Genomic DNA, 16,156 nt, shown 5'->3' with positions numbered 1-16,156 from the left:
AGTACCGTCGAGTCCAGTCTGCAATAATTCTGCTGTGTTTTTGATAGATTGAACACAGATATTTCAGAAAAACATATCATTAGTGAGTCGATTTGCAGCAGTTTTGTGTGTCAAAACTATGAATAAACTTCTGGGAGCGATAAATCTGTCAGATCTGCCAGATTCAATGCGCCGTTGGTTAAATCTAAGCCTGTCCAATGCTTTTCACAATTTTTGAGGCGCCATTTAGTAAATCATAGTGTTCTGATCGGTTCCGGTGATAACTGCATCCTTGCCACTGGTCTGTGTCAAGGGTCTGTGTGACGGCTAACCACACATTTCCAGCTTGAAGCCAGAAACAGAAAATTGATGTTTTTCTAACCATATCAAGATTTGCTATAAAATCTGCTGTGGGAAATTGTATAGCACATCAGTAACATAGTAGAGTGTGATCAAGCATAAAGCACCTTTTCAGCTGTTTTAATCCATTGATTAAGTAATAACCTATTCACGTGCCCCCTTCAGGTGACCCGCTTATTATGCTTTATGTGGTATACCTGTTTAATGACACCACTATATACTGCTCAAAAAAAATAAAGGGAACACTTGAACAACACAATGTAACTCCAAGTCAATCACACTTCTGTGAAATCATAGTGTCCACTCAGGAAGCAACACAGATTCATTTTGACTTGTTTTAAGGACATTACATCAAAGTTGGATCAGCCTGGAGTTTGTTTTTACACTTTAATTTTGAGTGGGATTCCTAATCGGACCTCCATGGGTTGATACAATTGATTTCCATTGATCATTTTTGTGTGATTTTGTTGTCAGCACATTCAACTGTGTAAAGAGCAAAGTATTTCATAAGAATATTTCATTCATTTAGATCTAGGATGTGTTTTTTAAGTGTTCCCTTTATTTTTTTGAGCAGTGTATTTCATTTGCAAGGCTCCAGACCAGATTCTGAGTATCAACCAGGAGTGACCCGGTTCCAAATGTGCCGTTCCAAGTTAAGTGCAAAGTACTCTTGATGTATTCAAGGATGGCTCTTAATGTGTTTCATTGTCAAAAAATATTAACACACTGTACTATTAACCGAAAAATGTGAACATCGTGGTTTGCTTAAGATGTCTTAATCTCCGGGTTTGCTTTTGTCTTGTGCCAACGCAAAGAGAACAGACGTAATATCAGAACTGCAGTGGATGAGATAGAAAACCAAGTTTTCCCTTCGAATTATGTGAGAATGCAAATTCAAATAAGTCCCAAGCCTGCTGGTCTACTTTCTACTCTATAATCTTAGATAACGCCTCACACTATCAGAAGTTGGCTTGACCATATTTTGGTCAAACTCCTCTAGGCTTGTACCAATCATGGTTTTATTTTTTGTTGTTCTTTTCTTTCTCTCAAATCCCTGAGGATATCTGTCAGGAAATTAATGTGTCCAAATTTTCAACAAGCATCTTGGGTTTTTATACCTATGTGACATTATATGATCTGTACTATTATTATTATTGTTGTTGTTGTTGTTGTTGTTATTATTATTATTATTATTATTATTATTAAAGACCAACCCAAAGACATCAATAAAGCACTACATGTCTGAATTTCGGTCATATTGTTCCCTTAATGTATCATCCAGAGTCATTTTCCACAATTATTCTACCCAATACTTTTTAGTAATCTCTTGCAAAGCATGCAGAGGTCTGTAATTTTTGTGGGTACTCTTCAACTGTGAGTGACGGAATCTAAAACGAAAATCCAGAAAAACACATTGTATGATTTTTTATCGCTAATTATTGCATTACATAAGTATTTGATACATCGGAAAAACAGAACTTCATATTTGGTGCAGAAACCTTTGTTGGCAACTACAGAGATCCAACATTTCCTGTGGTTCTTTACCAGGTTTGAAGAAACTGCAGCAGGGATTTTGGCCCACTCCTCTATACCGATCCTTCAGCTTTTGGGGCAGTCGCTGGGCAATACAGACTTTCAGCTCACTCCAAAGATTCTCTATTGGGTTCAGGTCTGGAGACTGGCTTGGCCACTCCAGGATCTTGAGATATTTCTTACGGAGCATCTCCTTAGTTGCCCAGGCTGTTTGTTTCGGGTTGTTGTCATCCTGGAAGCCACGACCCAACCACGAGCCATCTTCAAGGCTCTGACTGAGGGAACGAGGTTGTAGGCCAAAATCTTGAGATACATGGCCCCATCCATCCTCCCGTTAATACGGTGCAGTCGTCCAGTCGCAGTTCTCTTCAGGTCATTGACCAGGTCCAGCCATGTAGTTCTGGGCTGATCCCTCACCTTCCTCATGATCGTTGATGCCTCATGAGGTGAGATCTAGCATGAAGCCCCAGTCAAAGGGAGATTGAACGTCATTTTGAACTTCTTCCATTTTCTTATAATTGTACCAACAGTTGTTGCCTTCTCAACAAGCTGCTTGCCCATTGTCCTGTAGCCCATCCCAGCCTTGTGCAGGTCTACAATTTTATCCCTGATGTCCTTGCACAGCTCTCTGATCTTGGCCATTGTGGAGAGGTTGGAGTTTGTTTGATTGAGTGTGTGGACAGGGGTCTTTTATACAGGTAAGGAGTTCAAACTGGTGCAGTTAATAAAGGTACTGAGTGGAGAACAGGAGGGCTTCTTAAAGAAAAAAATAATAGGATCTACAGATCTACAGATCTACAGATCTATCTATCTATCTATCTATAGATAGATAGATAGATAGATAGATAGATAGATAGATAGATAGATAGATAGATAGATAGATAGAGATTTATACATATATATACAATGGGGACAACATATTTATATTATTTACATTAGTCTTTATATTTAGTACCATTGCATACTGAAGGTCCCTAAAGTTACAACTTACAAATAAAGCACAAGTGATACATAAAGAGATCACACAGGAGGGGTCCCAAATAGAGCCTTTACATATAAATTTGTTTGCTTAGACAGGTTTTATCCATTAATTAAATAAAGGATTCTCATGAGGGTGTCTCAGAATTTTCCAGACTGACACTTGACAGCATTTGCTTTTTTTCCATACTATTCCAGTGTCATGCAATAAAATGCAAATGAATTACTTAGGAATCATACAATATGTTTTTCTGGATTTTTATTTCAGATTCCATCACTCACAGTTGCAGAGTAGCTATGATAAAACTTACAGACTTCAACATGCTTTGCAAGTGGGAAGAGCTGAAAAACCAGCATAGGTTCAAGTACTTGTTCTCCCGCAGTATTTCCTGAACTAGTCTAACATACTTCTCTGACTCTCCAGACATAGTTCATCTCTCGACACCCTGTTGTATGTTTTTTTCTAGGTCTACAGAGGCACAATGCAGCCTCCTCTGACTTCCTCTGTACTTTTCAACCAGCATTCTTAAAGCAAATACTGCATCTATGCAGTTGCAGGTGTGGAACTACAGAGAGCAGGTGTGTTTCAAGCAATACATTGAAAGGACTATATTGTTAAAAGTTTAAGCAGCATTTACACAAAAAAAAAAAATTATCAAGAATATTGGTCTTATTAATTGACAGAACATTATCAAGATGAGATGATGGTAGAAGTGTGCTAAACGTGACAAAATAAGAAGAGGAGGGAAGAGGAAGGAATGAGATGGAGCATCTGGTCTGAAAAGAAAACAATGTTTGTAACTATGATGTTATTTGAATCAACTGGTTTATAATGTCCTTTTCTTGTCTTTTTTCTTACTATTTTAAATCCTAACAGGTTTGCAATAGTAACCACAAACTGATAAATTCACTTTCATTTGACCTTTGAAATGGGCTGAATTTTCTAGACTGACACTTAACAGTTATTTTGCTTTTTTCCATACTCAACACTGTTTTTTTTTTCCTATCTCTTTCTTTTTCTTTTTTTTTTACCTTCATTAATTGCCGGGACCCGCTCATTATTGTTGAGTTATTTCCCTTTCCTCACAAGATACTCGCACAGACAAGTGAGAACGCAGAAACTGCAGAGCGTTGTGTTCAATGTGTCAGGTGAGTTGGAGAGAGAAGTCACAGAAGCACAGTACCACCTTTTTAATCAGATTTGCCGGGTGCAATGTGAAGTTTCTCATCCCCTAATGCAATATTTGCAACAATTTTGTCCAACCGTAAAATGAACAGAGAGAATTATTATTATACTGCCTTTTGTCTGGTATGGATAAATGACTAATAATGGCATACACGCATTACTGCGTCTCCTACTATCAAAAAGTTGGATAAATGCTCTTTAGTGCTAGATCTAGGCTCCAAACTCCAGATGGAATCAGTCCCAGTGAGCAAGATAATGTCATTAGTTAGATAACAGGCATGTCTTTGAATATCCACAAACACACAAGTGACTCCGGTCAGAACATTGGGGAATGCCAATTAGTGAATGGATTTAAATATCATGGCCCTGTAATTCAATTGCTCAAATTCTAAATGGCAGCTCGATTAAAAAGAAAAAAAAAAAAGAGGATTGTGGTGAATATTGGGGTCCTGACCTTAGCTTGTAAAAGGTACATCCAAACAAAACAAACCAGACGGATAAGACTAGGGCTGCCTACAAATTGTCAAGCAAAGAAACAAAGAAAAACTTCAACAAGCACCAGAGAACTTTTACTTTGGACATGATTGATGATGAGTTATAGGTAAAATTTAATTGTTGGGTCATCTCAGTGTCATAGCAAGAAGGTGCCATGCAGTACCTGTGTCCACTATTTTGGCTAATGTTGATTCCTTTGAGCAATTTAGGATGTGCAGTTAACCGACAGCAAACCATAGGAGACCTATGGTTGTGAAACAGCAATCCTAACCACTTCCCCACCATACCGTCCACATGCATTAAAGGTAAACAGCATGTTGTAGTTTGAAGAGGAAAGACTGGAATATAAAACATAAAATCTCTACATCCCCAAGGTAGTTCCTTTTTCACCCTGTGTTACGCAGTTCATCCACCCCCGGGGGGACACAATGCTTTTTATGCATTTTAGCCTGTCACGCCCCGAGACTACAGTCAGTCCAGTACACCCCCCCTTAGCAGCACTTAAACCATTCCCATCTCCATTCTGGTCCAGAAACTGAAAAAGCACGACATAATAATCTTCAGTAACCGTTGCTGAATGAGATAGAGGAAAGGTCAAAGCTGATGGCACATGGAGGGCACATGGATACCCGACAACACTTTGCTAAAACAACCACGCTGCATCTAAAAATCCTCATTAATTTTACAATTTGAAGCAACTGCTTTGGCAGATAAACACATTTACCGCCTCCAATATGACATATATTCAGCATATTAGTAGGTATATAGCCTCATACGTTTCGGGCGAACCTTGGACCGGTCACAGTCGATTACGGAGCCATGTGTGTGTGTATACATGTTTGTGTGTATGCGTGGTATGTGTGTGTGTCTGTGTGTTGTGTGAGTGTGCGTACTATTTATCTATTTATGTGTATATATATTTAAACTAAGAGGAAGATCCACACAGAAATTACCATGTATTATCCTATTGAATATAAGATACCACTTTCAATGTTTACATCACCTTTTATTTTTAAGTCAGATAAATAATGATTGGTTCAGGATGAGACAGGAACACACAACTCAAATCATAATACGCACATGATCAACACACACGAGGAGGTGAAAACAGCACAAAAACAACACCACAACAACACCAAAGTGTTTTTTTTCAACATGGTACAAATAAGTAAAGCCCTGCACAGTAAATTGCATCAAATTTGAGACTTTCTCCCATTCACGCACCAAACACAAAATTCACACCTCAATTTAGGAGATGGAAAATGTTTACTGCAGATGTGTACTTTCCCATACAATTTTCATACATGCAACAATATGGGCAATTAGCCTCTTGGTTGTACTTTCTGCTGTAATTCTGCCCACACCCCTCTTTCTTGACAATCCTATGCACATGCACTTGCAGCTTTAACAAAGTGATTTCAACCGCATTCGTTTCCAGCGTGTCTGATGACATGCTATTAGATGAGCATTTTGAGGGAATTACGCAAAATGGTTTAATGCATCCATCTCATCTAGATATCACATAAACAACATTGGGCATCCCATTCTCAAAGAAAAATACATTATGTAAAGAATACCAACCAATGTTATTACCCGAGGATTGCTCAGGTAGGCACGAAAAGGCCGATTGGCTAACGCAGGGGTCGGCAACCCGCCGCTCCGGAGCCGCATGCTGCTCTTTCATCTTTACCCTGCGGCTCCGAGTGGCTTGGGAAAATAAATTGTAAATATTTAATTGAAGAGTATTTCATTTGTGTTAATTCCTTTTTTTAACACTTAGTTCTAAGTTGGAAGATTATTGTGATCTTGAAATATTAAATAAAATTATATTTATTATTTTTCGCCGCTCAAAATAACGTCACACTCGCGGAGGCTGGTATACCAGACGGTAAAGTCCCGATTTCCAGATGCTGTGTGCAGAAGTTCAGGAGCAGAAGTCCCATAAACCAGGTAAAATAAATATTTATGAAGATATTTTGCAAATATTTATTTTTTATTGTTTACTAACACAATGATTTTTTTCCTGATTTATTTTTAAAATTCGGGTCAAGGCTCCACTACATGCTCTGAAAGCCCAAAGCGCAAAATGAGTTCATTACATAAATAAAATGTAATTTTCTCAGTAATGCTTTGTGAATTTCAGAAGCAACACACTACACACTTGTTTATCCAAAGTGTAAAGGTAATAAAAAGCAATATATGCAGTGGTACCTTTATTTCAGACGTCAAAAAGTAATTGCGGCTCCCAGTGTTTTCTTTTCCGAGGAAACCGGGTCTAAATGGCTCTTTGGGTGTTCAGGGTTACCAACCCCTGGGCTAACGCCATCTTGAATGTAAATAACTTGATTAAAATAGAGTCACAAAGCATCTGCGAAGACTCAAAAAGTACCAAAATAGATTGAAAATAATGGAAATTGAAAATAATGTCAAACTTGCTCTAAAATATAGGGTTCGGTGTTTTGACCTTCAACCTGTCTGGGGCCCAACAGAGAAGAGATAAGAGGAGCAGACTTATGAAGTAATGGATACATGGAGATGAATGGAGGGGTTTCGGGGTGCCAGGCAGACACGGAGTCTTAGTAGATGGAGGTGAATGTGGAGGGGAGATTAGAAGGTAAACGGGAGGCTGGTAGTTGCAGAGGGGGAGCCTGCGGTTGCAGCAGCTCATAATTGTTCTTCATGCCTGCGTCTCCAGCAAGCCAGTGGCTGGTCGGGGTCCCAGGAGGCTTTCAAATGTGTGAGCGTAACAGAGTGAAACACACAATTTGAAACCCCTGACTAAGTCGCAGGGTGAAGTAATGGATTTTGAAGCCGAGGCATGACATCACCATGAACTTGTGTATGTTTTCCTGTGTACAGGGTACATCGTGCATATGAATCACTGTTTTCCTTCGTCGGCTCCACAATGCTTGCATTAGTACGGCTGTCTTCTGAGTGTGTATTTGCAGTTATGAAAAACTAAGTACCCGCATGAATATGTATGTGCTCATTTCTGGCAAAGCTGTAGGTCAAAGGCCACACTTGAGGGACCACGCTGGCACTTTAGAGTTACTGCCCCACCTTGAAAATGTTTAGTTCAACAATCATCAATCTCTCCTAAGAGCAAAGTGAAGGAGAAAGGGGGGAAGTTAAGTTTAGTCAGGGAAAAAATAAATAAAGGAATTCAGAATATATAAGGCATTTTCACTAAAAAAATATAATATGTTTGTAATAATGTCTTTATAGTGCATTACAGGTATTATATGATAGCAGTTTGGCATATTCAGTAAACAAAGTGTTTATAATGGTGACAGAGTCAAAATGATTGAGCTTTTGGGTTTGGTGGCCATGTTTATTCCTGTTTTACACTGTTCTGCCCACGTCTCCTCAGTAGACTCAATTTTTTTATTTTTTTTTATTTTAGCATACCTATAAATCCCTTGCTGGAAATTCCTTTCTGCATTTAACCCATCATGGATGAACCATGAGCAGTTGGCAGCTATCTGGCGGTGCCAGAGAAGCACTTAGGGGTTCAGTGTCTTGCTCAACACTTTGACTGACTAGGAAGAGCTGGAAATTGAACCAGGAATGTTCAGTTCCACGGACGATAGCTCTTATCCCCTGAAAACACTACATTTTGCAATTCTTTAACGATGCTGTGCACATAAATTATCAATCCGGAAACTTCCCTTGTGCATTTTTTCTCCCCTAAAGGTTGTTTTCCTTAACCAGGTGCCATAACTTGAAAAGCCATTTGAGGCATAAAATGATTAGTGATATCATGAAGCTCTTGAACAGCAGCATTTTGTATTTTCCAACAAAAAAAACAAGCCTTTGCATTGAGAATGTGTGGATATTGGGATCCTCTCCCAGTCAGCGATGCTAAGGTACGCTACTTTTCAGTTAGCATTTAACTTTCTCCCCCAACCCCACCCCCCACTTGCAGCTATTATCACAATCGTTCATAGATTTCGATTCACCAGATATTTTTAGATTTAGTCCAACAACAGAACCCCTTGTCCAACTAGACAATAAGTACTTTTTGTAGTTGCTGCTGCTAATAAGTGTATGTATGCAATTTCTCTGACTAAAATTCTAATCAATTGAAATGGAATATTAAATAGTATTGACAAAAACAGACAGCTGCCCTTCCAAAATTGTTATCAAAAACAATTGTAGCATTGGACCTCCTCTCTAAGTATGGATAAGAAGAATACCATATATGTTACAGAAACAGCGGGCGAATACAATGGATTGCATTAGTATTCTTATATTCTAAAGGTATAACAAAAGTATTACCATCACAATTCCATTTCAATGTCTTCTGGCATGTGTGTGCATTGTTCAAGTGTATAAATACAGCTCTTGCTGCCAGATAAGCTTGGTCTCTCTTGAAGGACATGATCAAATTAATGTAGTGTGGATGTAAGGAGTGTGTCTGACAGTTTTCAGTCTGTGTGCTGCCGCTAGTATGCCGACATCGGTTTTGGAGGACGCCGGTGTGTATTTGCATCATCAGTCTCTGCAGACTCCCCTGTATTGCAGCCTGCCTGCAGTGATAAGCAGATGATGAAAGCCCGTGTGTGTTTTGGTGTGTGTGCGTCCGTGTTACCTGAGCCTGCTGTGTGTTGTTCGATGAGGGGAGAGGGTTGGACACCATTGGTCCAAATATGTCTAGTTCATCGGTGATTGGTGCAGGGCTGCCTGAGCCCTTTCCACTGCCCTCTGGGGCATCTGTAAGACAGAAAGAGAGAGACAGAATTGATTTTATTATTGCTGAGAGCCAGGTCGACTTGCTTTGTTATTAAACCCATCAACTTTAGATGTATTCCTTTTAAAATCAATAAAAGCTGCTAGTGTTTGATCAAATTTAAATTGATGCAATAAATATTGCACTTAATAAACCTTGCTGTGACCCACATCATCCCCTTACTGAGAGTTATTTATTTACTCTTGAATTAAACATTGAAAAGCACCTAAATCATTTTATGACCATGTGACATCAAGTCAGACGCTGTCCTAGAACGCAAGGCATCACATTAAAAAGCCGACATCCGCACTTGCAAGAGGAGTGATAAAACATGAAAACACGACCTACACAAGGACGTATTACTCATTATGACCTTTGAATACAAAAGCGCATCCTGAATTTATTGGAATTACTCACTCGCACACATTCCCACTGCAGCCTGAAACAGCTTCATTAACAATTACCATGCTTGTTAAGGGAAACATCCACAAGGAAATTCTGTGGACTGGAGAAGTTAAAGTTGCAGAGACAAATGATTCCATTAATCCTCTCTCTTGCCTTTGGAATATTACTCATTAATTGGCTGAAATTTCACAGTATATTTGAAAGAAGGACATAGCTCCTTTTTTTTCAAGTTTTGGGCATTTTTATGAAGCTGCGCTCTGGCTGAATTATCGTTTTATAACTCAATAGACAAAATAAGGATTCACCTTCCCGGCTATATGAGGTCCATATTTCAAAACAGTCTCACGCTGAACAGCAGTGAACCCTAATTACAATAATGTTGGCTGAACTCCCTCTTGGCGTGGACTTTTCACGGTTCTAGCACTGTGACCAATGCTTCCAGATGGCCCCGCGCTATCATGCCTGCTATTAGTTCCAACTACCAACCACCTTCCTGCTCGAACGAGTCAACCAATAGAGAACTTAGTACTGTTGTGTTTGATGTCTTGAGTTACTCGTAGATTCATCCAGCACGATGAGTTTACATTCAATAATTTTACTGACTTTGTTAGAAAAACACTCTAGACTATGATCGGGGTCTTTCAAATCCGAGGATTTCCGATTCGGTTCCTAATGCTTCCTTTCTCAATGTCCAAGTGTCTTTCGGCCAGACACTGAACACCAAGTTGCTCCCAAAACCTTGCGCAGCAGCTCTACCACCCAATGTAGCGCGTGAGAATTTATACGCTGCCACTGGTGACTCCCACCACCACCACACACACACACAAACACACAAACACACACACATACACAGAAAGTGAGCGGGTACTGATAGGCCATAGGATGAGGTTGGCAGGGGGAACCTATTTGGGGCATCATTTTACATTTGAATCAACATGAGCTTTTCCATTGTAAGAGTTAATATTAATATAATTATACTGAATGTGATTTTTTTTTTTCCGTTTTCAAGTTGCCCCCCGCAAGTCACAGCGAACTTTATTGCCAGTAGATCGACATCTCGTCTAAAGTGCCCTGTAAACAGTAAAGTGCTGGAGCATGTTATATGATTTTTTATTTTATTTTTTTTTCTTTCTATCAGTCCACTGGTTTTCTTAGCAATCCAAAAAGTTTTACATTTTTCCTCTGCGCTGAGTCTGTTTACAAAAACTTTGCAAAACGATGACTCGCAGCAAACAATAAATTGCAATAAATGCAAAAAAAAAGAGAAAAGGGATAGAATTGACAATCTCAAGAGCAGGAGCAACAGACTCATAAAACTTGAATGTCTGAAGGAACAAACAGACTACGGGGCCTCTGGGCATCATTAGACTGTACAACTCATCCGTGCCAGTTAAATCTGCCAACATAGTCAAATATCACTGTCGCATACATTCTTCATATATATATATATATATATATTTTTTTTTTTTTTTCAAAAATGTCAGTATACTCTTTGTGACTTATTCATCTACCTCTGTACATATATTTATTCAGTTTGGGAGTTAATTACCCATACATCTCATTCTGTATATATTTATTATCTCATTATGTGTGTATACTACACATTTATACATACATATACATACACATATACATATACATACACCATATATATATATACACCATATATATATATATACACACACACATATATACACATACATATACATATATGTATAATTCATATGTTAATGCCATTCTGTTTATTCAGGTTAAGCTACCTCTACCCTTGGATGTACATGGCTGCTATGATGAATTAATTTCCCTCAGGGATTAATAAAAGTAATCAGCCAATCGATCAATAATCAGCCAATCAACCAATTGATCTATTTCTGCCTGTCCATCCGTCTGTCCATCTATTTTTGGGGGGAAGGTCAGTGAGGTCACTTGCAGTGACCAAAAGAGATTGAACGTCATCTTGAACTTCTTCCATTTTCTTATAATTGTACCAACAGTTGTTGCCTTCTCAACAAGCTGCTTGCCCATTGTCCTGTAGCCCATCCCAGCCTCGTGCAGGTCTACAATTCTATCCCTGATGTCCTTGCACAGCTCTCTGGTCTTGGCCATTGTGGAGAGGTTGGAGTTTGTTTGATCGAGTGTGTGGACAGGGGTCTTTTATACAGGTAAGGAGTTCAATTTGTGCAGTTGATAAAGGTACTGAGTGGAGAACAGGAGGGCTTCTCATAGAAAAAATAATAGGTCTGTGAGAGCTGCAATTCTTACTGGTTGGTAGGGGATCAAATACTTATGTCATGGAATAAAATGGAAATTAATTACTTAAAAATCATACATTGTGTTTTTCCGGATTTCTGTTTTAGATTCCGTCACTCAAAGTTGAAGAGTACCTATGATGAAAATGACAGAACTCTAGATGCTTTACAAGTGGAAAAAATCAGCAGTGTATCAAACACGTGTGTGTGTGTGTGTATATACATATATATATATATATATATATATATATATATATATATATATATATATATATATAAACATATATATAGGGTATAGTGTATCAAACACTTGTGTGTGTGTGTGTATATATATATATATATTTACACACAAAAGTGTTTGATACACTGCTGAAGTGTATACACTGCTGTATCAAACACTTGTGTATATATATATATATACTGCTCAAAAAAATAAAGGGAACACTTGAACAACACAACGTAACTCCAAGTCAATCACACTTCTGTGAAATCATAGTGTCCACTCAGGAAGCAACAGATTCATTTTGACTTTTTTTAAGGACATTACATCAAAGTTGGATCAACCTGGAGTTTGTTTTTACACTTCAATTTTGAGTGTGATTCCTAATCCAGACCTCCATGGGTTAATACATTTGATTTCCATTGATCATTTTTGTGTGATTTTGTTGTCAGCGCATTCAACTGTGTAAAGAGCAAAGTATTTCATAAGACTATTTCATTCATTTAGATCTAGGATGTGTTTTTTAAGTGTTCCCTTTATTTTTTTGAGCAGTGTATATATACATACATATATATATATATATATATATATATACACAGTATATGTTATTTACATTAGTCATTATATTTAGTACCATTGCATACTGAAGACCCACTGTGCCCCTAAAGTTAAAACTTGCATATAAAGCCCAGGTGATACATAAAGAGATCACACAGGATGAGTCCCAAATAGAGCTTTTACATATAAATTTGTTTGCTTAGATGGGTTTTATCCATCAATTAAATAAAGGATTCTCATGAGGGTGTCTCAGAATTTTCCAGACTGACACTTGACAGCATTTGCTTTTTTTCCATACTATTCCCATGTCATGCAATAAAATGCAAATGAATTACTTAGGAATCATACAATATGTTTTTCTGGATTTCTATTTCAGATTCCATCACTCACAGTTGCAGAGTAGCTATGATAAAACTTACAGACTTCAACATGCTTTGCAAGTGGGAAGAGCTGAAAAACCAGCATAGTATCAAGTACTTGTTCTCCCGCAGTATTTCCTGAACTAGTCTAACATACTTCTCTGACTCTCCAGACATAGTTCATCTCTCGACACCCTGTTGTATGTTTTTTCTAGGTCTACAGAGGCACAATGCAGCCTCCTCTGACTTCCTCTGTACTTTTCAACCAGCATTCTTAAAGCAAATACTGCATCTATGCAGTTGCAGGTGTGGAACTACAGAGAGCAGGTGTGTTTCAAGCAATACATTGAAAGGACTATATTGTTAAAAGTTTAAGCAGCATTTACACAAAAAAAAAAATTATCAAGAATATTGGTCTTATTAATTGACAGAACATTATCAAGATGAGATGATGGTAGAAGTGTGCTAAATGCGACAAAATAAGAAGAGGAGGGAAGAGGAAGGAATGAGATGGAGCATCTGGTCTGAAAAGAAAACAATGTTTGTAACTGTGATGTTATTTGAATCAACTGGTTTATAATGTCCTTTTCTTGTCTTTTTTTTTACTATTTTACTATTTTCCTATCAGGTTTGCAATAGTAACCACAAACTGATAAATTCACTTTTATTTGACCTTTGAATGGGCTGAATGTGAAAGAGCACACATTCTGCAAATTTGGCTAAAATATAACCTGTATGAAAAACTTGTGGTTTTCCATAAAAATTGATCCAATTGATACATTATAGCAGAGATAATTTTAAGTTCTTTACATAGTATTGATATCCAAACATTGTTGCCTCAGTTACCTGTTCCCATGGTGCTGAAGAGGAGACCCCCGCTATTATCTGTAGGGTCATGTTTGAGACACCTAGAGGGAGGCAGTGATGCAAGAGTGAAAAGGAAGTGGGGCGGGGGGGTAACCATTTATGTGTGTGTGTGTGTGTGTGTGTGTGTGTGTGTGTGTGTGTGTGTGTGTGTGTGTGTGTGTATGTGTATGAGAGAAACACACAGAGGGAGCACCAGGGGTCATTTATATATCCAGAGTCATGAAACATCCATAATTTAGTTATTTTTAAGTATGAACAGAACTGAGCTCCTTTGCAGTGTCTGCAGGGTACGCTAAGAATTGTTTACAGTAGGGAGGGCCAATGAGACCACTCAACATTCTTTAAAACCACTTATCAAGAATAACTGTGACTTTTTTCCTATCCTGATATTATAACTATTGATTTCTGCTCACTATCTATCTGGTGTTAGTATCATGTCTTCTATGAGGCTGGCTTGTGTCTCAAATGGAAAATCACTGTTTAGTGTTATAGGGTAAATCAAACAATCATCATTATTATTTGCACAAATGATTTTGGTGAAAGTGAATTTTAACATTCACAAAAGGAAGGGAGAAAATAGGGCTTTGTTTGTCAGTTACCCTGCTATCATGCTAAACTCCCAGAGACATTGCTATGGTAATGAGCTGTCAGGAAAAAAAGGGGGCCCATCATTATCATCATCATCATCATCAACATCATCACTGTCAGGTTGGACAATGTGCCCACTGTCCTGTATTATGAGATGAGGCCGCTACTTGAGAGCACGCTCAACCTCACCATGGAAACAGACCAACAGTTCGGACGAAGGGTGTGTTTGATAATCATCCCGAATCCCTTTTCTCAGAGTAAACACACAGATGCAAGCACGCACACAAAAACACACACGCTTTCTATTTCACAGGGGCCACAGGGGTGACACTATTGAGAAGCTGCATTTGCCCCAAAAGAGGTAAAGCATGCGAGCTGCTAAAATTAAAACTGCGATACAGACCGATGCAACATATGGTGACAAACACCCCGCGTCTACTGGGAGCGGTCAAAAATACCGTTTCACATGCTTTTTCGTCCTCTCGCCGGTTCACGGTCTGAGAAGAATCGGTTCAGCCATCAACCGAAATATATGCTAATTTGTCCCACTTCTCTCCCCAAAACACAAGTCACAACTAGGGCATGAAATTAAGTTCCTCAATCTCCCTGCGACAGAATCCATCCTGCAACGGAATCCAGGAGCAGAAGAGTCCAGGATAAAAAAAAAAAAAACGCTTGTGACGGTGGGCAGAGGCTGGCAGCAGAGTCAGATCATTTATTAAAGAGAAGATAATGTGGAAAATAGGCACTAAGTGACCTGTTTATGTTTGTCCACAAAAGAAGCTAGGGACTACTTTTAAGTTTTTAAGACTCGCTCTAGCATGCTATGATGAACTGGAGAGAAGAAAACGAAGCAGGTGTGAACTGACGTGTTTGTTTGATGAAAAGTTGCGACAAAATAAGGTTTTGAAAAAAAGTCTCTTTTATACAAGAAAAAAAAAAACAGCCTGCATATCCGTGGGTATTTCGTAAGTTGTTTCATATATCATATTCGTGTACATAGCAAACATTATGGCCATCTGACACGGTGTACGTTCCCCTTATTGACTACACTAAACCTCTGAAAATATATTATGTCTATAGGGAAAAGACTATACAGGATTATTGGTCAATAACATTTTTACGATTCAGCCTCTCTTCAATACTCAAGCAGGCTGGGCAGAATGCACAGCGCAGAATTGAGATGGTTTCTCCAAAAAGCTGGGTTCCTGTGGCTCTACCCAAGTGATTTTATCCTAAAATGAGAGGGAAATGTTGCCGTAACAGTATAGTGTCACTTCAGGTCCAAATGTGAATTTGAAAAGCAGACAGTAATACATGAATTATACTATTTGAGACTGATATCAGATGTTCTTTATGAATATTTTGTTCCCCAATGTCAGGCTTTGGCCACAAATGGAATGCATTATGCAGTGTGAGGACTGATCATTTCAAACCCTTTTATTCCTTTTTTTCTCTTGAATAAAACTTCATTAGAGGCAGAAATGTTCTGGGTTGGATGATGGCTGCTGTAAGGAGAATTTTTCAATGCATTTTCACGAATACCTTCAAAATATTACTATTTTATTTTTTAAGGACATAAGATGATTGGATGGAGGATTGCCATAGCATTTTTGGAATGTGGTCCACCAACATGGCTGGATATAATGA

The 16,156-nt window shown here is 38.4% G+C and overlaps 1 protein-coding gene across 4 annotated transcripts in view; it reads right to left on the bottom strand.

Annotated features, from left to right (window-relative positions):
* The window catches only part of LOC147236203 (stromal membrane-associated protein 1-like), a 152,530-nt gene that overhangs the window by 32,888 nt on the left and 103,486 nt on the right, over nt 1-16,156 (bottom strand). For all 4 annotated transcript variants that reach the window (XM_086165014.1, XM_086165021.1, XM_086165042.1 and 1 more), the window contains one exon: nt 9,123-9,244. In XM_086165014.1, coding sequence (XP_086021140.1) covers nt 9,123-9,244 — 122 coding nt within the window. The remainder of the gene's footprint in view (nt 1-9,122; nt 9,245-16,156) is intronic.

Source organism: Fistularia commersonii, chromosome 2 (assembly GCF_037954325.1).
Source record: "Fistularia commersonii isolate RoL2024-O1a breed Wild chromosome 2, RoL_Fcom_v1.0, whole genome shotgun sequence".
Classification (NCBI taxonomy): Eukaryota; Metazoa; Chordata; class Actinopteri; order Syngnathiformes; family Fistulariidae; genus Fistularia; species Fistularia commersonii.
This window is presented reverse-complemented; position numbering and strand designations above follow the sequence as displayed.